Source organism: Pongo abelii, chromosome 9 (assembly GCF_028885655.2).
Source record: "Pongo abelii isolate AG06213 chromosome 9, NHGRI_mPonAbe1-v2.0_pri, whole genome shotgun sequence".
Taxonomy (NCBI): Eukaryota; Metazoa; Chordata; class Mammalia; order Primates; family Hominidae; genus Pongo; species Pongo abelii.
Genome location: NC_071994.2, coordinates 71350082 through 71373965, shown reverse-complemented (window position 1 = coordinate 71373965; position 23884 = coordinate 71350082). Strand labels below are relative to the sequence as shown.

Genomic DNA, 23884 nt, shown 5'->3' with positions numbered 1-23884 from the left:
AAAAAGAGAGAAGATGCCAATAAAATCAGAAACAAAAAAGAAGATACTACAACTGATACCATAGAAATACAAAATATTATCAGTGACTATTGGGAACTGTATACTAACAAACTAGAAAACCTAGAGGAAATGGACAAATTCCTGGACATATACAACCTAATGAGATTGAACAAGGAAGAAATAGAAAACCTGAAAACACCAATAGTAATGAGATTGAATCAGTAATAAAAAGCCTGCCAACAAAGAAAAGCACAGGGACAGAAAGTTTTACTGCCTTATACTACCAAATTTGTAAAGAAGAAATAACACCAATTCTTCTAAAACTATTCCAAAAAATTAAAGAGGAGGGAATTATTCCTAACTCATTCCACCAGGCTATTACTACCCTGACACCAAAAACAAACAACAACACAACAGAAAAAAAACTACAAGCCAATATTCGTGATGAACATAGATGTAAAAATCCTCCACAAAATACTAGCAAATCAAATCCACCAACACATCAAAAAGATAATACATCATAATCAAGTGGGATTTATCCCAGGAATGCAAAATGGTCCAATGCAAATCAATAAATGTGATACATCATATATTAGTCCATTTTCTTGTGCCGCTGATAAAGACATATCTGAAACTGGGCAATTTACAAAAGAAATAGGTTTAATTGGACTTACAATTCCACAAGGCTGGGGAAGCCTCACAATCATGGCAGAAGACAAGAAGGAGCAACTTACATCTTGCATGGGTGATGGCAGGAAAAGAGAGGAGCTTGTGCAGGAAAACTCTAGTTTTTTTAAACCATCAGATCTTATGAGATTCATTCACTATCATGAGAATTACGGGTGCAGGAAAGACCCGCCCCCATAGTTAAATTGCCTCCCAATTGTCTTTCCAATTTAAAAAGACAATATGTTGAAGATGGCCGAATAGGAACAGCTCCGGTCTACAGCTCCCAGCGCGAGCGACGCAGAAGACGGGTGATTTCTGCATTTCCATCTGAGGTACCGTGTTCATCTCACTAGGGAGTGCCAGACAGTGGGCGCAGGTCAGTGGGTGAGCGCACCGTGCGCCAGCCGAAGCAGGGGCGAGGCATTGCCTCACTCGGGAAGCGCAAGGGGTCAGGGAGTTCCCCTTCTAGGGGTGACAGACGGCACCTGGAAAATCGGGCCACTCCCACCCGAATACTGTGCTTTTCCGACGGCCTTAGGAAACGGTGCCCCAGGAGAGTATAGCCTGCACCTGGCTCAGAGGGTCCTACGCCCACGGAGTCTCGCTGATTGCTAGCACAGCAGTCTGAGATCAAACAGCAAGTCGGCAGCGAGGCTGGGGGAGGGGCGCCCGCCATTGCCCAGGCTCGCTTAGGTAAACAAAGCAGCCTGGAAGCTTGAACTGGGTGGAGCCCACCACAGCTCAAGGAGGCCTGCCTGCCTCTGTAGGCTCCACCTCTGGGGGCAGGACACAGACAAACAAAAAGACAGCAGTAACCTCTGCAGACTTAAATGTCCCTGTCTGACAGCTGTGAGGAGAGCAGTGGTTCTCCCAGCACGCAGCTGGAGATCTGAGAACGGGCTGACTGCCTCCTCAAGTGGGTCCCTGACCCCTGACCCCCGAGCAGCCTAACTGGGAGGCACCCCCCAGCAGGGGCAGACTGACACCTCACACGGCCGGCCAGGTACTCCAACAGACCTGCAGCTAAGGGTTCTGTCTGTTAGAAGGAAAACTAACAGAAAGGACATCCACACCAAAAACCCATCTGTACATCACCATCATCAAAGACCAAAAGTAGATAAAACCACAAAGATGGGGAAAAAACAGAGCAGAAAAACTGGAAACTCTAAAAACCAGAGTACCTCTCCTCCTCCAAAGGAACGCAGTTCCTCACCAGCAACGGAACAAAGCTGGACGGAGAATGACTTTGACGAGCTGAGAGAAGAAGGCTTCAGACGATCAAATTACTCCGAGCTACGGGAGGATATTCAAACCAAAGGCAAAGAAGTTGAAAACTTTGAAAAAAATTTAGAAGAATGTATAACTAGAATAACCAATACAGAGAAGTGCTTAAAGGAGCTGATGGAGCTGAAAACCAAGGCTCGAGAACTACGTGAAGAATGCAGAAGCCTCAGGAGCCGATGCGATCAAATGGAAGAAAGGGTATCAGCCCTGGAAGATGAAATGAATGAAATGAAGCGAGAAGGGAAGTTTAGAGAAAAAAGAATAAAAAGAAACGAGCAAAGCCTCCAAGAAATGTGGGACTATGTGAAAAGACCAAATCTACGTCTGATTGGTGTACCTGAAAGTGATGGGGAGAATGGAAACAAGTTGGAAAACACTCTGCAGGATATTATCCAGGAGAACTTCCCCAATCTAGCAAGGCAGGCCAACATTCAGATTCAGGAAATACAGAGAACGCCACAAAGATACTCCTCGAGAAGAGCAACTCCAAGACACATAATTGTCAGATTCACCAAAGTTGAAATGAAGGAAAAAATGTTAAGGGCAGCCAGAGAGAAAGGTCGGGTTACCATCAAAGGGAAGCCCATCAGACTAACAGCGGATCTCTCGGCAGAAACCCTACAAGCCAGAAGAGAGTGGGGGCCGATATTCAACATTCTTAAAGAAAAGAATTTTCAACCCAGAATTTCATATCCTGCCAAACTAAGCTTCATAAGTGAAGGAGAAATAAAATCCTTTACAGACAAGCAAATGCTGAGAGATTTTGTCACCACCAGGCCTGCCCTAAAAGAGCTCCTGAAGGAAGCACTAAACATGGAAAGGCACAACCGGTACCAGCCACTGCAAAATCATACCGAAATGTAAAGAACATTGAGACTAGGAAGAGACTGCATCAACTAACGAGCAAAATATCCAGCTAACATCATAATGACAGGATCAAATTCACACATAACAATATTAACTTTAAATGTAAATGGACTAAATGCTCCAATTAAAAGACACAGACTGGCAAACTGGATAAAGACTCAAGACCCATCAGTGTGCTGTATTCAGGAAACCCATCTCACGTGCAGAGACACACATAGGCTCAAAATAAAAGGATGGAGGAAGATCTACCAAGCAAATGGAAAACAAAAAAAGGCAGGGGTTGCAATCCTAGTCTCTGATAAAACAGACTTTAAACCAACAAAGATCAAAAGAGACAAAGAAGGCCATTACATAATGGTAAAGGGATTAATTCAACAAGAAGAGCTAACTATCCTAAATATATATGCACCCAATACAGGAGCACCCAGATTCATAAAGCAAGTCCTGAGTGACCTACAAAGAGACTTAGACTCCCACACATTAATAATGGGAGACTTTAACACCCCACTATCAACATTAGACAGATCAACGAGACAGAAAGTCAACAAGGATACCCAGGAATTGAACTCAGCTCTGCACCAAGTGGACCTAATAGACATCTACAGAACTCTCCACCCCAAATCAACAGAATATACATTTTTTTCAGCACCACACCACACCTATTCCAAAATTGACCACATACTTGGAAGTAAAGCTCTCCTCAATAAATGTAAAAGAACAGAAATGTAACAAACTGTCTCTCAGATCACAGTGCAATCAAGCTAGAACTCAGGATTAAGAATCTCACTCAAAACCGCTCAACTACATGGAAACTGAACAACCTGCTCCTGAATGACTACTGGGTACATAACGAAATGAAGGCAGAAATAAAGATGTTCTTTGAAACCAACGAGAACCAAGACACAACATACCAGAATCTCTGGGATGCATTCAAAGCAGTGTGTAGAGGGAAATTTATAGCACTAAATGCCCACAAGAGAAAGCAGGAAAGATCCAAAATTGACACCCTAACATCACAATTAAAAGAACTAGAAAAGCAAGAGCAAACACATTCAAAAGCTAGCAGAAGGCAAGAAATAACTAAAATCAGAGCAGAACTGAAGGAAATAGAGACACAAAAAACCCTTCAAAAAATAAATGAATCCAGGAGCTGGTTTTTTGAAAGGATCAACAAAATTGATAGACCGCTAGCAAGATTAATAAAGAAAAAAAGAGAGAAGAATCAAATAGATGCAATAAAAAATGATAAAGGGGATATCACCACCGATCCCACAGAAATACAAACTACCATCAGAGAATATTACAAACACCTCTATGCAAATAAACTAGAAAATCTGGAAGAAATGGATAAATTCCTCAACACATACACCCTCCCAAGACTAAACCAGGAAGAAGTCGAATCTCTGAATAGACCAATAACAGGAGCTGAAATTGTGGCAATAATCAATAGCTTACCAACCAAAAAAAGTCCAGGACCAGATGGGTTCACAGCCGAATTCTACCAGAGGTACAAGGAGGAGCTGGTACCATTCCTTCTGAAACTATTCCAATCAATACAAAAAGAGGGAATCCTCCCTAACTCATTTTATGAGGCCAGCATCATCCTGATGCCAAGGCCTGGCAGAGACACAACAAAAAAAGAGAATTTTAGACCAATATCCTTGATGAACATTGATGCAAAAATCCTCAATAAAATACTGGCAAACAGAATCCAGCAGCACATCAAAAAGCTTATCCACCATGATCAAGTGGGCTTCATCCCTGGGATGCAAGGCTGGTTCAATATACGCAAATCAATAAATGTAATCCAGCATATAAACAGAACCAAAGACAAAAACCACATGATTATCTCAATAGATGCAGAAAAGGCCTTTGACAAAATTCAACAACCCTTCATGCTAAAAACTCTCAATAAATTAGGAATTGATGGGACGTATCTCAAAATAATAAGAGCTATTTATGACAAACCCACAGCCAATATCATACTGAATGGGCAAAAACTGGAAGCATTCCCTTTGAAAACTGGCACAAGACAGGGATGCCCTCTCTCACCACTTCTATTCAACATAGTGTTGGAAGTTCTGGCCAGGGCAATTAGGCAGGAGAAGGAAATCAAGGGTATTCAATTAGGAAAAGAGGAAGTCAAATTGTCCCTGTTTGCAGATGACATGATAGTATATCTAGAAAACCCCATTGTCTCAGCCCAAAATCTCCTTAAGCTGATAAGCAACTTCAGCAAAGTCTCAGGATACAAAATCAATGTGCAAAAATCACAAGCATTCTTATACATCAATAACAGACAAACAGAGAGCCAAATCATGAGTGAACTCCCATTCACAATTGCTTCAAAGAGAATCAAATACCTAGGAACCCAACTTACAAGGGATGTGAAAGACCTCTTCAAGGAGAACTACAAACCACTGCTCAGGGAAATAAAAGAGGATACAAACAAATGGAAGAACATTCCATGCTCATGGGTAGGAAGAATCAATATCATGAAAATGGCCATCCTTCCCAAGGTAATTTACAGATTCAATGCCATCCCCATCAAGCTACCAATGACTTTCTTCACAGAATTGGAAAAAACTACTTTAAAGTTCATATGGAACCAAAAAAGAGCCCGCATCGCCAAGTCAATCCTAAGCCAAAAGAACAAAGCTGGAGGCATCACACTACCTGACTTCAAACTATACTACAAGGCTACAGTAACCAAAACAGCATGGTACTGGTACCAAAACAGAGATATAGATCAATGGAACAGAACAGAGCCGTCAGAAATAATGCCACATATCTACAAGTATCTGATCTTTGACAAACCTGACAAAAACAAGAAATGGGGAAAGGATTCCCTATTTAATAAATGGTGCTGGGAAAACTGGCTAGCCATATGTAGAAAGCTGAAACTGGATCCCTTCCTTACACCTTATACAAAAATCAATTCAAGATGGATTAAAGACTTAAATGTTAGACCTAAAACCATAAAAACCCTAGAAGAAAACCTAGGCATTACCATTCAGGACATAGGCATGGGCAAGGACTTCATGTCTAAAACACCAAAAGCAATGGCAACAAAAGCCAAAATTGACAAATGGGATCTAATTAAACTAAAGAGCTTCTGCACAGCAAAAGAAACTACCATCAGAGTGAACAGGCAACCTACAAAATGGGAGAAAATTTTCGCAACCTACTCATCTGACAAAGGGCTAATATCCAGAATCTACAATGAACTCCAACAAATTTACAAGAAAAAAACAAACAACCCCATCAAAAAGTGGGCGAAGGACATGAACAGACACTTCTCAAAAGAAGACATTTATGCAGCCAAAAAACACATGAAAAAATGCTCACCATCACTGGCCATCAGAGAAATGCAAATCAAAACCACAATGAGATACCATCTCACACCAGTTAGAATGGCAATCATTAAAAAGTCAGGAAACAACAGGTGCTGGAGAGGATGTGGAGAAATAGGAACACTTTTACACTGTTGGTGGGACTGTAAACTAGTTCAACCCTTGTGGAAGTCAGTGTGGCGATTCCTCAGGGATCTAGAACTAGAAATTCCATTCGACCCAGCCATCCCATTACTGGGTATATACCCAAAGGACTATAAATCATGCTGCTATAAAGACACATGCACACGTATGTTTATTGCGGCATTATTCACAATAGCAAAGACTTGGAACCAACCCAAATGTCCAACAATGATAGACTGGATTAAGAAAATGTGGCACATATACACCATGGAATACTATGCAGCCATAAAAAATGATGAGTTCACGTCCTTTGTAGGGACATGGATGAAATTGGAAATCATCATTCTCAGTAAACTATCGCAAGAACAAAAAACCAAACACCGCATATTCTCACTCATAGGTGGGAATTAAACAATGAGAACACATGGACACAGGAAGGGGAACATCACACTCTGGGGACTGTTGTGGGGTGGGGGCAGGGGGGAGGGATAGCACTGGGAGATATACCTAATGCTAGATGACGAGTTGGTGGGTGCAGCGCACCAGCATGGCACATATATACATATGTAACTTACCTGCACATTGTGCACATGTACCATAAAACCTAAAGTATAATAATAATAATAATAAAAGAAAAAAAAAAAAAAAAAGAACAAAAAAAAAAAAAAAAAAAAAAAAAATGCTCACCATCACTGGCCATTAGAGAAATGCAAATCAAAACCACAATGAGATACCATCTCACACCAGTTAGAATGGCAATCATTAAAAAGTCAGGAAACAACAGGTGCTGGAGAGGATGTGGAGAAATAGGAACACTTTTACACTGTTGGTGGGACTGTAAACTAGTTCAACCCTTGTGGAAGTCAGTGTGGCGATTCCTCAGGGATCTAGAACTACAAATTCCATTCGACCCAGCCATCCCATTACTGGGTATATACCCAAAGGACTATAAATCATGCTGCTATAAAGACACATGCACACGTATGTTTATTGCCGCATTATTCACAATAGCAAAGACTTGGAACCAACCCAAATGTCCAACAATGATAGACTGGATTAAGAAAATGTGGCACATATACACCATGGAATACTATGCAGCCATAAAAAATGATGAGTTCACGTCCTTTGTAGGGACATGGATGAAATTGGAAATCATCATTCTCAGTAAACTATCGCAAGAACAAAAAACCAAACACCGCATATTCTCACTCATAGGTGGGAATTGAACAATGAGAACACATGGACACAGGAAGGGGAACATCATACTTCGGGGACTGTTGTGGGGTGGGGGGAGGGGGGAGGGATAGCATTGGGAGATATACCTAATGCGAGATGACGAGTTGGTGGGTGCAGCGCACCAGCATGGCACATGTATACATATGTAACTTACCTGCACATTGCGCACATGTACCATAAAACCTAAAGTATAATAATAATAATAATAATAATAAAAGAAAAAAAAAAAGTTTAAAAAAAAAAAAAAAAAAAAAATGAATGATGCTCTAGTGAGACAAATGGACATCATATGCCTGATAGATGAGCTGAGGACATAGCATGACTTCTGTGGAATTTCTGCCAGAAACACGTAAGCTGAATCTAATTATGAAGAAACTTCAACAGAACTCAAATGAAGGGAATTTCCACAAAATAACTGACTAGTACCCTTCAAAGGTGTTAAATGTCCTGAAAAGAGAGAAATCTTCCAGATTAAAGGAGATAAAGACGCATGACATTACTGTGCAGTGTCTGAGATGGCACCTACTTATACTATAAAGATTAAGATTGGACAATTGACAAAATTTGCATAGGTTAGTAGCTTACATAGTGATGTAGTACCAATATTAATTTCCTGATTTTGATAATTATAGTCTGATTAAGTGAGAAGATATTCTTGTTTTTAGGAAACTTACTAATGTATCTAAAGGGTGAAGGAAAATCATGTTTTCAGCTTATTTTTAATTGGTTCAGAAAAATAATTTGGTATAGACAGAGAAAGAGCAAAAGAGCACAGGCAAACAGATTAACATTTGGTCTACCTAGGCGAATTCTTTGTATTATTCTTGAAACTCCTCTGTAAGTTTAAACTTAGGTCAAAATATTAAAATGAAATGAAAAAATAACATTTCTTAAACAGTTAAATCTACTTTATATCTCTATATATGTCTGAGTTACTTTCTATGTAATAGCCTAGAAGTGAGATGTCTATTCTAAGGATATGTGCATTTGCAATTTTAATGCTAAATTACTCTCTTGAGCTGTCACTTCAAGTTACATTTCCAGTAGTGTAGAGAATTCTCAAACTTCTGTAACTTTCCTCAAACCTGATACTATTACACTTCAATGTTTGCCACCCTGGTAATTAAGAAATTGTATTTTGTTATTTTTAAAATATTTTAAAACTTTGTGGGTACACAGTAGGTATATATATTCATGGGGTACAGGAGATGTTTTGATATAGATGTGTAATGTGAAATGATCAAATAATCACATCATGGAGAATGGGGTATCCATCACCTCAAACATTTATCCTTTGAGCTACAAACAATCCAATTACTCTTTAAGTTATTTTTAAATGTACAATTAACTTAGTATTGACTATAGTCAACCTATTGTGCTATCAAATAGTAGGTCTTATTCATTCTTTCTAACTATTTTTTGTACCCACTACCCATCCTCCCACACCCCCCCAACCACCACTCCCTGATGACCCTGCTCTACGCTACCCTTCCAAACCTCTGGTAACCACCCTCTTACTCTCTATGTCCATGAGTTCAATTGTTTTGATTTTTAGATCCCACAAATAAATGAATCATGTGATGTCAAAAAAAAAAAAAAAAAAAGAACTTACTCATGTAACCAAATACCACCTGTAACCCAATAACTTGTGGAAAAATATAAATAATAATAAACAAATTCCATTGTCAAAAAAAAAATAAAATAAAAAGACAATATGTCAGGCAATAGCATAACTAAGATACTAAACCTGACTTCTAAACTCAAAATTCAAGTCTCATTAAGCCAAAAGTGAATGTCAGAAGGCTTTTTCTCAAAAGCATTTAGGCACATTATTCAATTCATCTGTCACTCTGTGAATTCAAGGAAAAATGAGACCTTGATCCCTCTCTTCGCTCTATCTACAGGCAAACCAGCATTTACTTTTCCAGGAGTAAGCACAGGTTTAAGGAAAGTCTCTCAACCTCTTTCTTAAACAGGACACAGTCTTAATTCTATTATAAGCATCCTGGTAAATGTAAGAGATCTAGTGACTTTTTCAGAAAATATATCAAGGTTTATTTTTTCCAGTAGTATTGACTCATGTAGCTTTCCTCCCCCACCATATACTAACAACAGCATCTCTTGACAGACCACAAGAATTCTGCCTAAACTCAAAAGCTAAGCAGAAAATACATTGTTTCTTTCCAGTCAAATACCAAGATCTTGACATAATCATAGCAGAATGTCAAGGCAGATTTCAAGTATATGTTTGAACAGTCCTAAACTAGGAACTGAATTTCTTTGGCTATTCAGGCTCTTTTTTGGTTTCATATGAATTCTAAAATAGTTTTTTCTAGTTCTGTAAAGAATGTCATTAGTAGTTTGACTGGAATAGCATTGAATCTGTAAATTGCTTTGGGCAGTATATTGATTTTAATGATACTGATTCTTCCTATCCATGAGCATGGGATGTCTGTCCATTAGTTTGTATCTCCTCTGATTTCTTTGAGCAGTGTTTGGTAATTCTCACTGTAGAGATCTTTCACCTCCCTGTGTAGCTGTATTCCTTGGTATTTTATTTTTTGTGTGGCAGCTGTGAATGTGATTGCCTTTCTAATTTGAATCTCAGTTTGGCTGTTGTTGTTATGTAGGAATGCTAGTGATTTTTGTACATTAATTTTGTATCCTGCAACTTTACTAACATTGTTTATCAGCTGGAGGAGGTTTAGGGCCTAGAGTATGGGGTTTTCTATATATAGAACCATGTCATCTGCAAACAGAGATAGTTTGAATTCATGTCTTCTTATTTGGATGGCCTTTGTTTCTTTCTCTTGCCTGACTGCTCTGGCTAGGACTTCTAATACTATGTTGAACAGAAGTGGTGAGAGAAGGCATCCTTGCCTTGTGCCAGTTTTATAGGGGAATGCTTCCATCTTTTGCCCATTTTGGCGGTCAAAAGTTAAGAGAAAATTTTAGAATTTCTTTGAGTAAAGAAGACTCACAGAAATCCAGCCTGAGAAAAAGTTTAAATGATGTGTATAGCAGTCCTTCTCAAGTCTGACAGCCTTAAAATAAACATCATTAAGTAGAAAAAGAGTGACATGGAGAAAGGGAGAAGACAATAAAGAAAAGAAAAGTAATGGAAATTATGCCTAAGAAAATCCTTTGAGTGTGATCACTAGCACATTGAACTGACCTGATACAGATAGATCAAAAACCTATTAGGCCTTTGAGGGGGTTTATTGCCAAAGAAACACGAACTTGACTTTTAAAGAAAGTTTTTGATTTAGAATTTAAAAAATGTATTGATCCTACTCAAATTACAATTAGAAAGGAGAAACAAGTACTAGTGTTTTACAGCACTAAAGGATGATAATAGTCAACAATAATATATTGTATATTTTCAAATAGCTAGAAGAAAGAATATTGAATGTACCCAACACAAAGTAATGATAAATGTTTGAGATGATGGATATGCTAATTACCCTGATCTGCTCACTACACGTTGTATGTAACTTCATAAATATGTATAATTATTATGTATCAATTTTAAAATGAATAATTAAGTAAAAAATTATTTAAAGTACTGATACTAATATTTTATAAGTGGAAAGTAGGTTCAAATGCAGTGTCACTCCAAAAGAAGTCACATTGTTCGATGCCTGCTTCATTTAGGATAATGGGAACATTAATAAAGGCACATTTAGGATAATGGGAACATTAATAAAGGCACAAACCCCCAAAGCAGATGGCATTAAAAAAACAATAAAAAGCAATGATCAGGACATTGAAAACAATGATCAGGAGAGTTCCTCCTAGAGAATGCAAACAATGTCTAGTCAAGAAACTTGTCCCCCTCTCAGTAAGTAAAAATATTGCAATATCTGCTCCTAAAGCTTTCTTGCATTACTATTAAGTTACTGCTAACTGAATTCTACACTTCATTTCCAGCTGGAAATCATCTGCTCTGCCATTAATAGAGAGACAGAATATCACTGGTGAAAGAGAAATCACAATGGGATCTGATGGAAAAGGCCACACACATCTGTAGGTCTTAGATTTTTTACTGCATAGAGTAATCAGATGAGAGCTTGGGTGGTCTCCCTTGGTAAGGAGGTAAGCATATTGTATATGAAGGAAAAAGAGAAATGAAAATTTATGATCAAGGCTCTTTTGCAAGCAGCTGGATCTATGTGAGGAGTCTAGCCAATGAAATGATAGAGAAAGTGATGTGTCTCCTAGTTTGGGGCCCTAAAGCTTACAAGATCCTGCATATTCTTTCTCTTTCTGGCTTGCCACCAGATTCAGAAGCACCAGTGAAGGTTTCTAAGAGCCCAGAACATGGAGGATCCAAGTAATAAAAAAAGCATGGGTCCCTAAATGTTGACGTGGAGCAAAGCACTCATGCATTGAAATGAGATGTGGATGAGAAGTAAACATTTATTGTGTTAGGCCACTGTGCTATCATTGTTATAGTAGCTAACTTTAATTGCATTGACTAATTCAATGCGTATGGGTTTTTAGTGTACTCTGCCTTTGATATCTATAATCTGGAGCATGAAAAACTTAGGAAACTACAAATCTATCCAGTGAAAGATTAAAAATATACCTCAATCCCTAGACTCTGAAGAAGCAAAAATGGGTTTATGTAGCAAAATGCCTTAATTCTCAATTTTAACTCCGGTCCCTATTTATTAAATGACTATGTATAATTTATCATTTTGCTCAGTAGCCTCATCTGCAAAAATGGGAATTATAATTCATGGGCTATTTTGACCATAATCTCTCTAAAAATTAGTTTTCCTGTATTTTCAGAGTGCTAATCACACGTAAAGAACTCAGTAACTAATTTTTGGTTGAATAGGTGCAGAAATGTTGTTATTATATACAGTACTCAGCCAAATGCTGATAACCTAATATGTTATGAAACACTAAGGATATTCACTATTCTTATGAACACCTGACTCATGTCAGTGATTTGGTATTGACTTTTAAATGTTGCTGAAGAAAAGAAAATCATGGTATAAATTGGTATGTCTCTTTTATTTGTTAATCACTCAAGTCCCTATGTGCCCTATGAGCAGGAAGTACAGGAGTTTTCTAAACAGACTTGTCCGTCCTCTTTCAAACACCTGAGATTGAGAACTGGCATTCACTACAGTACCGTTATTCCCACAAATAGCCACAAAGGGGCAATGTTGACTTGCCAACTATGAAGAGTTTGCTTAACTTCAGATGTTGCTGTTTAGGTTCTACAGTTGCACAGTCTTGATGCCCTAAACTTGGTCTCTGATGTCTCAGAACTCTCACTGCCTAGAATATACACCAAAGCATAATAAAGTATCAAGATGGCTAGGCACTAAAAAGCTTTCTGTGATAAATGGAAAGTGTAGTATTGTTCCCTCAACAATACTTAGGTGTTTGTTTTGAGCTTTGGCTACCAACATAGGGTCCCTTCTTCTTCCAACTTAATTCCAGAGGACTTGTTATTCTTTCTTTCCACTGGCCTTGATTTAAGTCAGCTATGGTATTGAATAGCAATGTTCAATGATATCAGATCTTCCTTCTCAAGAGACTGTGTTCCTCACGCAAATATGACTAACCTGCAAACCAGGGAGTGAGGGGAGTGACCTTTGGAAAGCTACTCCTGTCTCTCTTCTCGTGTTCTGAATGCACCCTCTTCCAATGCAGTTGGAACATACTCAGATTGTATCAGCAAAGCAAATCTTCATAGACTTTCTCAGTTTTAAAAAACTGACAAAACATTGGTACCCCACCCATTTAAAATGCCTTTAATTTATACTACTTCATTATATCCACTCAAGACAGTGCTTGAAAACCTTTACAGAGAGGATATGTTTTAACATTTTGCTGTGGGAACTTCACAGCAGAGTTGGGTCTGCCCTTCAAGGTCTGATTCTTTGGTTATCTTGCTCCTTTATCATCTGTATGAGGATTTACTTCAAAGCCTATCTAGGACCCTTGAGACCAGTTATTTTACCACTTGCAGTGAGCTTGACAATTTTGTGAGAAATCTGTGGTCCTCTAAACATCTGTACTTAGAACCAGAGCAGAGAGCCAACTTTTCAAGTATGTGATTTATCCATTTGTTACGTTTAGGACTCTACTACTGGGGAACTAGAGATTAAAGATAGACATGATTTTTCAACTCTAATTTAGTCAATTCAATATCATAAGTAAGGAAATGTTTACTGAGCCCCTCAATATGCTAGAGCTGTGCTAGTTACAGTGAGGGGTGATCACTGTTGTCCCACTGCTGTCTTCGTCCCTCTGGCCTTTACAAATCCCTAAAACAAAGTTGATAGTTTCTATCCCTACGTACACCCAGTTTGAGTCAAGCATCTCATAATTGTGTTGGCCATTTGCATTGATCTACAGAAGACTGGTTCAGGAATTAAGATCTGAGTTTTGGCCAAATAACATAGACTCCTCTTTGAGTTCATTCTGGGCTTGCTCCCTGGTGAAATCATGGCAGATGCAGGGAAAGCACTCCTGGAAAGACCAATGGAGTTGACCAAATGCTTGAAAATATCACCTGATTACAGATGTATTATATTCCTATGAATTATATCCTATTAGATTCCTTTTTAAAAACTCACTTTTATAATCATGTATAGAAGGCCCTTATGAAAATTAAATATTATTATTCATAGACATTGGTATATTGCAAGTGCTCAAAACACATGAACTTTGATTTTCATTATAAGTATTATTTTAGAAAATCAGTGGTGAAGTTGGCCTTTATATCATCTGAGGGACAATAGGAAAACAGTGAGAGATAAAACTTTCCTAGCAACTGTGAAATGGAGAGAAGTTCTATTAGAGAATTCGCTGCTTAAAAAATGACAAATACTGAGTTGAACCTGTGGCTCTGGCTTGAGACAATGAGAGCCAAGCCTGAAGGTACTAAGAGCCCCTTCCTGTAAGCCAATGGGTATAATTTTTCTTTCCTGCTGTTGTTGAGTGACTAGAAGAAACTCTCCCCCTAGAGCCCACACCAGCATTGGGTTGCAGTTACTTTATCTAATCCCCACAGTGTGGGGCAGTTGATCTTACTCCTTTTACCAGCTTCATGTCAATTCTTTCATAGCTATGAATGCTGCCTCTAAACATGATGTCATGTTTCTCCACCCACCCACACTAGGGGACTTGATTCTAACTCTAGTTCCCTGGTAGGAACAGTGCACTGCAGGGCGATGTTATAGGTGCTCCTCAGTAGTCACAAGCTTTCAGACCCACAGAAGATTGGAGCTGCGCCAGTTACTAACACTTATCTCTCAGCCCCAAGCCTGCCATCCATACTGTACTCTGTCATGCTGGTGCTGGGAGTCAAACCCTTCTTTGCCAGCTCTCTCTCTCTCAGTTTCTACTTACAGATAGCAACAGAAACATTAGAAGGTTGAAACATGGAGAGGGACATTTGCTTTTTCTGTCTGTTCCTGTCTTGTCAGTATTTCTTAACAGCAACTCTTTATCCTGGAAGTGGAATTGATTCTAGTCTCCAGATTGGTTGGTTGGTTGATTGGTTTTGGCTTTTGTTTAACTCCAGCCTCATTGAACTCTCTCAAAAATACCAGCACCATCAAGGTAGTGTCCCATCCTCAAAGGTTTTAGTCCCACCTCTGAGGGCCACATCCTCTGAGGTCCTATGGCATGAGTACCAATTAGGGACAGCATCCTTCCTCAGATATCTGAGATCCAGTTCTATGGGCCACTTGCTAGACTTTTAGGTTCTAATGACCCAACCTCTTTCCAAGTGGAGGTTTCTTCCCATAGATGCTATTTATCTGTTACTTGAACCTCCTTTTTTTCATCATTGTCTCCAATACCCATTTAAACAATTGTTTACATTAAATTATCTGTAAATAACCAGTGTAGGTTGTTTTTTTTTTTCACCTAACTGGAACCATTATTATCCAGAAACCTGACACTATGACATATCTTCCCACATTCAACTACAGCACTTGGGCAGTCAACAGATCAAGTAACACTTGATATTCAGTTCACCGAATGTGTAGCTTAAACATATAGGGAAAGTGGCCAACGCAATGTCCTAGTCAGCTTTCCTGTTTCCTACTCTCTTAGAGTCCGCTCTCCCTGTCTGCATCCATCCTCACTTTCAAGACTTTCTCTAAGGTGGTGAGGCTGTGTAGGATAGAATAGAAAGCTGGTATTGCTTTATATTGTTGTAAAGCTCTTTTCTTTTTGCCCAGAAGAAGTTTTGTCAGGCAAGACTCTGCCTTCTCTGAGAAGTCCCTTGGGTCTCAAAGAAGTAAGAGTAGGCAAAAAATACCTGTGGACATCCAGAAAGACAAAATACAGGTCAAAGGAAAACGAAGGCTGGTCTTCAGCTTCAATTGCAATTGATAAGGCATTTCAACTTTGTAGAAAGAGCCTAGGTTTCATTCTTTTTGCTTCCCACATATGTGATCTTTGGTCATTTCCCTTCCAAAAGCATCTCCTTTTCTACTATGTGAAATGAAAGTAGCAATGCCTGCAGAGATGTGTTGAAGATTAAATTACTTAAATGTAATTGCCGAGGTTCAAAGCAGCCACTCAATGAATACGAGTTTCTTCCCCTTGCCTACCTCCACCTGAACTAGGCAAGGAAAGTAAAGGAAGGAATCTGGTTCAGTAATGAAGGGAGCCTCAGTGCATGCAATAAATACTCACTAACTGACATTTCTCTACTTCACTGCCTAGGTAAAATCACTGAAGAGGAAGAACAGGAGGTATTAGAAATGTTTTACATATTCACCTCCCTCTCTGCAGTAACTTCTGAATTCCCTGTTTTATCTCTTTGGTCCGAACCCCGTACACAATAGGGTTCAATGCAGGAGGAATAAGGTGATGAAGGACATTGAGCAGGATCAGGATGTCCATGGGGACCTTCTTTCTGGCCACATTTGTCAACACTACAACCAGCAGTATAGTGCTGAAGAAAAGAATGAGGATGAAGTGGGAGCCACATGTGCTCAGGGCCTTTGCTGCCGCCCCGTCTGCTTTGAATCTAAGCACGGCTCTTAGAATGAAGGTGTAAGAGAGGAAGATGAGGATGAAATCCGAGCCCAGCAAGGTCCAACCAGCCACAAATTGGTAGATTCTGTTAAGGGTGAAATTATCACAGGAGAGCCTGGACACAGACAGGTTGGCACAGATGCAGTTCTCAATGACATCTTTCCCACAGTAATGGAGCAGGGAAGTGAGGATAGGAATGGGTGCAGTAAGAAGGGCATTCCGCACCACAATGAAGACACTAGCTTTGGCCACAAATTGATTCGTGATGATGGACGGGTACCGCAGTGGGTGGCAGATGGCCACACAACGGTCATAGGCCATGACCATAAATGTGCAGGACTCCATGGGGAGGAAACTGTTCATGATGAACATCTGGAGGAAGCAGGCAGGGAAGCTGATAGACCTAAGATCAAACCAGAAGATGGCCAGGACCTTGGGGATGACGGTGAGGCAGAGCACGATGTCCAGCAGGGAGAGGAGGCTGAGCAGGTAGTACAGGGGCTGGTGCAGAGAGGCCTCCAGCTGTATGGTGATCAGGAGGGTTGTGTTAGCTCCCATGGCCAGGAGGAAGAGAAGGCTGAGGGGCAGGGAGAGCCAGTGCTGCCAACTCTGGAAGTTGGGGAAGCAGATGAGGAGGAATTCAGAGACTGGGGCAGTGGAGTTGTTGCTGGGTGATGCCATGGGCTGAATCGTGAGCTGAGTAGGCTTCTCATGACTATGTGTGTGGGCAGATACAAGAGGTTATTTTTACAGATTGCTTTGAAAAGTATCCCTTTCACTTACTCTTTAGGAAGCCAATGATAGGTAGTTCACTTTTGCCAAGTAAGGCAAATTTCAGCCAATATTCTAAAGGTAGAATTGTGAGACTTGATAAATAATGGTGTGATCTATGAAGAAAAATGAATGAATGAATGAAAAACCTATGAAGTTTTAAAAAAAAGGGTAGTGACAGGCAGTAACCTCACTATGCATTAAAACATATTACAAACGGACAACAAATTAGGCCAGTATGTTACCAGTGTAAGAAAAGCAATGGTAGATGATAAGTTTTCAGATAAATCACTTTGGAGAAAAATAGCTTTAATTAGGTCTTTGCTTTCTACTATACCCCAATATAATTTGAGATGGATATTTTTGTTACATCTCTTACCCAAACTCATGGTATACTAGAAGAAAATAGAATATAAATTTGATTAAGTCATCCTTTTGCTAAAACTTCAATCTATATGAATGTAACTATTCATTTCCCACAACCTGAGCCTGAGCATCCTAGTGCTCCTGGAATAAAAGTTAAAAAAAAAAAAAAAAGAAAGAAAGAAAAGACTGGTTTTACTATAAATTTGTGATCATTAACCTTAAATGTGCCTTCAATAAATATTGTGCCCTACAAATCTTCCCTAATCAACTTTCTCCTCTAGAAAAAATTATTTTCCAAATGTCTTCATTTTTTTCAAACCTCAAACTCTACTTCTTTCAGAAGGTGACATCAACTACTACCTCATGGAGAAAGTGGAAAGTAATCAGTAAAATTTTCCTCAACTTTTCTAAATAAAATCTACAAATCTAAAATCATAGTGAGATACATATTACCCTAGTCAGAATGGCTATTATCAAAAATGCAAAAAATAACAGATATTCACAAGGATGCCAACATGTATAAGGGAACTTTTATATGCAATTGGTGGAAATGTAAATTAGTACAGCCTCAATGGAAAACAGTATGGAAATTCCTGAAAGAGATAAAAATAGAACTACCCTTAGATCCAAAAGTCCTACTACTAGGTATCTACCTAAAGGAAAAGAAAACGATATATCAAAAAGACAGTCGTACTGGTATGTTTATCACAGCACTATACACAATAGCAAAGATATGGAATCAACCCAGGAGTTCAACAACAGATGATAAGATAAAGAAAATACGGCATACACACAATGGAATACTACTCAGCTATTAAGAAGAATGAAATCATGTCTTTTGCAGCAACGTAGATAGAACTGGAGGCCGTTATCTTAAATGAAACAAGCCAGACACAAAAAGACAAATATTGCACGTTCTCACTCATATGTATGTGTTCAAAATGTGTACATATAGATGTAGAGAGTGAAATGATTGACAGTGGAGACTCAGAAGGGTGAGAGGGGTGAGAGGGGGTGGATAATGAGAAATTACTTAATGAGAATAATGTACATCATTCAGGTGATGGATACCCTAAAAGCCCTCACTTAACTACTATACAATCTATGCATGGAACAAAATTGCACTTTGATCCTATAAATTTATATAAAATTTTGTAAGACTTATAAATAATGTGTATATACTCTCATCCTTTTCTTATTTCCTTTCATTAAAATAAATGATCTGTCCATCTTCAAGAATGGATCCCATCTCTCCCAGCTTTGAGTTCTGGCTCTTTCTCTAACTCTCCCCTTCCTTTCATGCACAAACCTCTCACAAGCATTTACACTCACTGTCTCCATTCCCTCACCTCACATCCATTCCACAACTCACTTCAATTTGGTTTCCATCTTCATTAGTTCCACAAAGCAGCTCTCAGAAATCACCTACAGCTTCCCTATTGTTAAATCTTGTTGAAACAGTTGATCAAATCCTCTTCCTTGAAACACTCTCTTTGGCCTAATTCATACATCAAAATCTTCTAGTTTACCTTATACCTCCTGGTCACTCCCTCTCATTTTCTCGAACACATCTGTCATCCACTACCTTGACGTCAATTTAAAGCTTCAGTCCTACATTTTCTTCGCTTTTCTTCTTTCCTCTCTGATATTCTGTTTTCCCTTCTTCCACTTCTTTTATCTTGTCTATGTCATTAGACAATTACCATCGCTATTACTAAATTACTGAAATATGTTTCTTATTTAAACCTCTCCAGAAGCCTACTTTATGTATCAACCTGGGTTTCCCAAAGATATTCAAAGTTCACCAAGTCCAAAATTTAAAAACCTGGTCTCTTGCCAGCATCTCAGTGACTGGTGTAAATATTTGTCAGTTTTAGAAGCCAGCACCCAGAAGATGTCTTGAACATTTATTCTACCCATTGAAAATGACACAAAGTACATGACGAAACCACTAAGACCTGTCATTTTCCCCTTTTAATTAGCCCTGGAATCCATCCACTTCTCCATATCCACTCTCACCATCCAAGTACTATTATCTTGAGTAAAAAGGTAGATATTGCCTCCTAATGCAGTCTAGGTTTCTTTATAAACCATTCTCTACATTGAAATCAAAGAACTGTTTTTAAATATAAATCCTACCAGTCATCTGATTAAAATATTTCAGTGGCTTCTCATTGCTAATATTATAAAAAGGAAATTTTTCACTTGAACTTCATGAGACCATAAGTTCATGAGGGAAGAAAGCATGTGTGGTTTTTATTTTACCATCACTATATATACAGGGTATAGATAGATTGCTAGGTACACATAGTTAACTGACTACATTATGGAAAGAAGGAAGGAAGGAAGGAAGGAAGGAGGGAAGAAAGGAAGGAAGGAGGGAAGGAAGGAAAGAAGGAAGGAAAAGGAAGGAGGAAGGGAGGGAGGGGAGGAAGGAAAGCAGACAATGCCATACATTATCTACCTCCTTCCTCATTTTCCAGTTCCATCTAATACCCCATCTCCCTTGCTCCCTGAGCTTCAGCCACACCATCCTTTCAGATCTTCAAATGTTACATGAGCTTTCTGATCCCACTTCTCTTGGAAGGCTGTGCATCTTATGCTTCTACACAACACTTACTTTCTCCTCATCCTTTACGTCTCAATTCAAATACTCTGTTCTCTGACAGGTTTGTTCTAACCCCCTTTACACAAGATCAAGTCCTCCTATTTTATGTTTCTGTAGTACTTTGAACCATCCTCATCGTTTGTAGTTATATATTTGTATGATAAGTTGCTTACATACTCCTTCTTCCAATGCCCAATTAGACATTTCATGCCTTGAAAATAACATCAATTAGAACAGTACTTGACATGAAATGGCTAAAAATATTTGTAGAATGAGTTAATTAGGCATATGAGCAGAATAATAGGAAGGCACAAAGGAAAATTTCTGAACTCAACCCTAGAGGAAAAGAGAAGCTTTCCTAAAGCTGCTAACAACTTAGCTGAGTTTTATTTCAATAGATGTGGAGGATTTACATGCATTAAATCTGTGTAGTGTATTGAAGATATAAAAAATGGATTATGTGAAAGCATGGAGATGAGCCTGAGAATAACTTTGGAAGGAAATTCTATGCAATATTTAATCTGACTGGAGCCAAAAGGATGAGGAGTTGAAAGAAAGAGCCAAAAATGGAGTTGATAAAAGAAAAAGCCAGATCTTAAGTACGTTTTCTATGCTGAAGGTTTTAAAACTAGTCATATGGATGAAGAGAAATGGAAAAAAATATTTCCATTAGAAGAGAGACCTGACCAGATTTAGGGTATGTACAGAAAGATCACCCTGGACACATTATTATGCATGAACTTGGGTAAGGCAAGAGAGCAGAAATAGAAAGAATGGCAGCTGCAATAGCCCAGGTAAGAAGTGATGTGCAACTGAACAAAGGCTGAGGCACTGAGGATGGGAAGAAGGAGAATCTTCCAGAAGTCATATGGACAGAACTTATTGACAGATTTGTTTTAAAGGAGAAAATAGGTGAGAAGCCCAGAGTGACCCCCAGTTTACTAGCTTGAGTAAATAAGTTGCATCACCAAGATGTAAAATACAGTTAAATGAGTAAGATTAGCATGTACTGGGACATGTCAAGACTGAGGTGTTGATGATCACCACACATAGATTTGTTTTTGGCTGTTTCAAACTGAAGAGTTTGAGAAAATTAGAAGGATCATAGTTTAGGACACAAATTCAGAAAGCATTAGAACATAGCCTGTAGAGTTGGAATAGCACAAGGCTAAGATTGGAACCCTAGAAAATAGCAACATTGAAGGGGTGGAAGAAGAAAAAGGAGACATAAATGGAAGGGCTAGAAAGGTATAAAGAAAATCTGAAGAATAAGATGCCCTAGAAAGAAACCAAGGGGAAAATTTCAAGAAGGGTTTTACCAACTTGTTAGTCAAATAGAAGTTCAATAACATAAGGACAGTGAATATTCATTAAATATTATAATAAGGGTGTGTCATTGGTAACCTGGCCAAGAGAGATTCATTTGACTGGTAGCAACAGAAACCAGAATGAAGGGAGCTGGAGAACTAGTAATTGAGGAAGTGTAGATAGGGAAAGTTGACTGTGTAGCTAAAGAAGTCCACTTCAAGCTTATAATAGAAGAAAAAGGAAGGCAGAAATGAAAGATACTGCAGTATGTTTATATGTTCAGGGAAAGATTAAAGATTCAGAAGGAAAGTAAGATAATTGAGGTAGCTGCTTCACTGAGGAAGCCACTTCTATTATTAAATTTTCTCTGTAAACCTTAGCATGTTGTTTTTGTACCTCTCTATCTCCCTCCACTCTGCTGTGAAATAGAGGGCAGATAAAGAGTACTTTTCCATTTGTACATACTACATTCTCTAACACCCCATAGATTCTTAATAAAAGCCCACTGAAAAATATTTTGGCATTACCGGCCTTGGTGTTTAACGTAGATAGAAAATTTTACGGAGGAAGAGTGAGAAAAGAGAATTAACCACAGTTTCAGTGGGCAGAGGGGCAGTTCTGATCAGTGTCGTAAAGGGTAGCCACAGGGGGGTTGTGTGGTGGCCTAGAGGGAAGTGGGGCATGGCACAGAATACATGATGGAACTCAGGGATCTATTTATGCCACTGCTCACAGGTGCCCCCCAAGATTCACCCACTTGCTTGACGAAAAAGCCCTGTGCTAGGTTTCTGACTTAATGGGTCTTCTCCTTTTCCTAATACAAACATAAAATGATCCACTTGCTCCTAATGTTGGTAAGAATTGTTTTGAATTTCATCCTGTCAAAATCATTACCAATTTATCCAAACAAAAATCTCATCTTCCTACGTGAGTCTTCCCTCTGTTTGAACCTCATCCCCCAACATACTATTTTACCATCCCTGATGTACATCCCCCTTAATGCTCTTTTTCTAGCATTGTTTGACATAATCTTCATATCTCTTCATGCTCCTTAGATGATATTTGTGGATCAATCCTCTTATCTGCTTCCAGTCATCACACATTAGCCGTTTGCTCATGAAGAGTCAAAGCTCTACTGCCTGAATGAGCCCAGGACACTTGCCTCCACCCATCCAGTGTTATCACCTAGGCTCTAACTCTGTTAAAGTCCATTTCTTCACTACTGAACACTGGAAAATGGGCGTGGACGAGTGAGAAAGTCTGGAACAAGAGGAAAAGGAAAGGGAACAGATTCCTAGATGTTCCAGCAAGTGGAAGTACATATATAAAAATAAGCCAATAATGTGGTCCATAGAGTAAAAACTAATTTATGTTTTCTAAAACTGGATTGGCAATATTAACCAACATGAACCAAGTATCTAGTATGTACCAGACATTCTTCTGAGTATTTGATGTGTATTAATTTAATGTCAGAAGTACAATGCCAAGAGCAAAGTAGTTGAGAATCTTTCTCAATCCTGTTCCAATTAGTACATCTGGAGTGGACTATCCAATACAGGGCACTATGCATTAAAAAGTTTTTTGTCAAACTGAGACACAGTCATATAGTTACAGGATGATAAGAGGCATTGCTCTCTACTGAAGGAGGGGGTCATTTTTACAAATTGTATGTGTGTGGCCTCCAGAAAACAAGAATATCAATGATAACATTAAAATTTATGAATGGCTATTAGGGGAAAAGGACAAAATAAGGACCACTAGAGAGAAACCACAGAAAAAATGATCTTGATTAAATATGAAGAATGTTCTAACAGTCTAAAGAAAGTTATATTTTTCTATTTTAAACTGCTCTTCTGAGACAGAGTTCAGGGAAATATTGACCAGCTTCTTCATCAATACTTTCTTTGAGCCCATGATCCAGGTGACCAGTGACATACTTAACCCAGCATTCCTGGCTCTGCTCTATCTCTATACCCTTTATCCCATTGTGGGATCTATAGACCTTCTGTTCCTGGTCAGGCAAGATGAAGCCCAATCTTTCACTTGCACTACATACCCTACCCAAGTAAGAAAATCAAATCCTCTTATCTGAAGGCAGAAGGAAGAAATACGATCTAGGAGGCTGTTTACTGAAGTGTTCAAGATCATAATGCATTGAGCTGCCACACTTCCCACCTCTGCCTATAAGGAAAGGATCCCTGCCTGCCTCGTATCCTCCCAGTCACTCTTCCTATCTAGGTCCAGTATAGCCTAGGCTCCCCTCCCTTGGCCCTGGGACTTA

General features: G+C 38.9%; 1 protein-coding gene and 1 long non-coding RNA gene across 4 annotated transcripts in view; both read right to left on the bottom strand.

Annotated features, from left to right (window-relative positions):
- LOC134762118 (uncharacterized) overlaps window positions 1-23884 on the bottom strand; it is a 122471-nt gene that overhangs the window by 20849 nt on the left and 77738 nt on the right. The window lies entirely within an intron of this gene.
- On the bottom strand, window positions 16287-17321 carry LOC100450144 (olfactory receptor 56A1). Its single transcript, XM_063728291.1, has one exon. The coding sequence runs from the start codon at window positions 17229-17231 to the stop codon at window positions 16287-16289; it is 945 nt and encodes a 314-aa protein (XP_063584361.1). The 5' UTR covers window positions 17232-17321.

Excerpts from the sequence above, each read along its gene's own strand:
- LOC100450144 (XM_063728291.1), bottom strand. The coding sequence starts at position 17,231 with ATGGCATCACCCAGCAACAACTCCACTGCCCCAGTCTCTGAATTCCTC.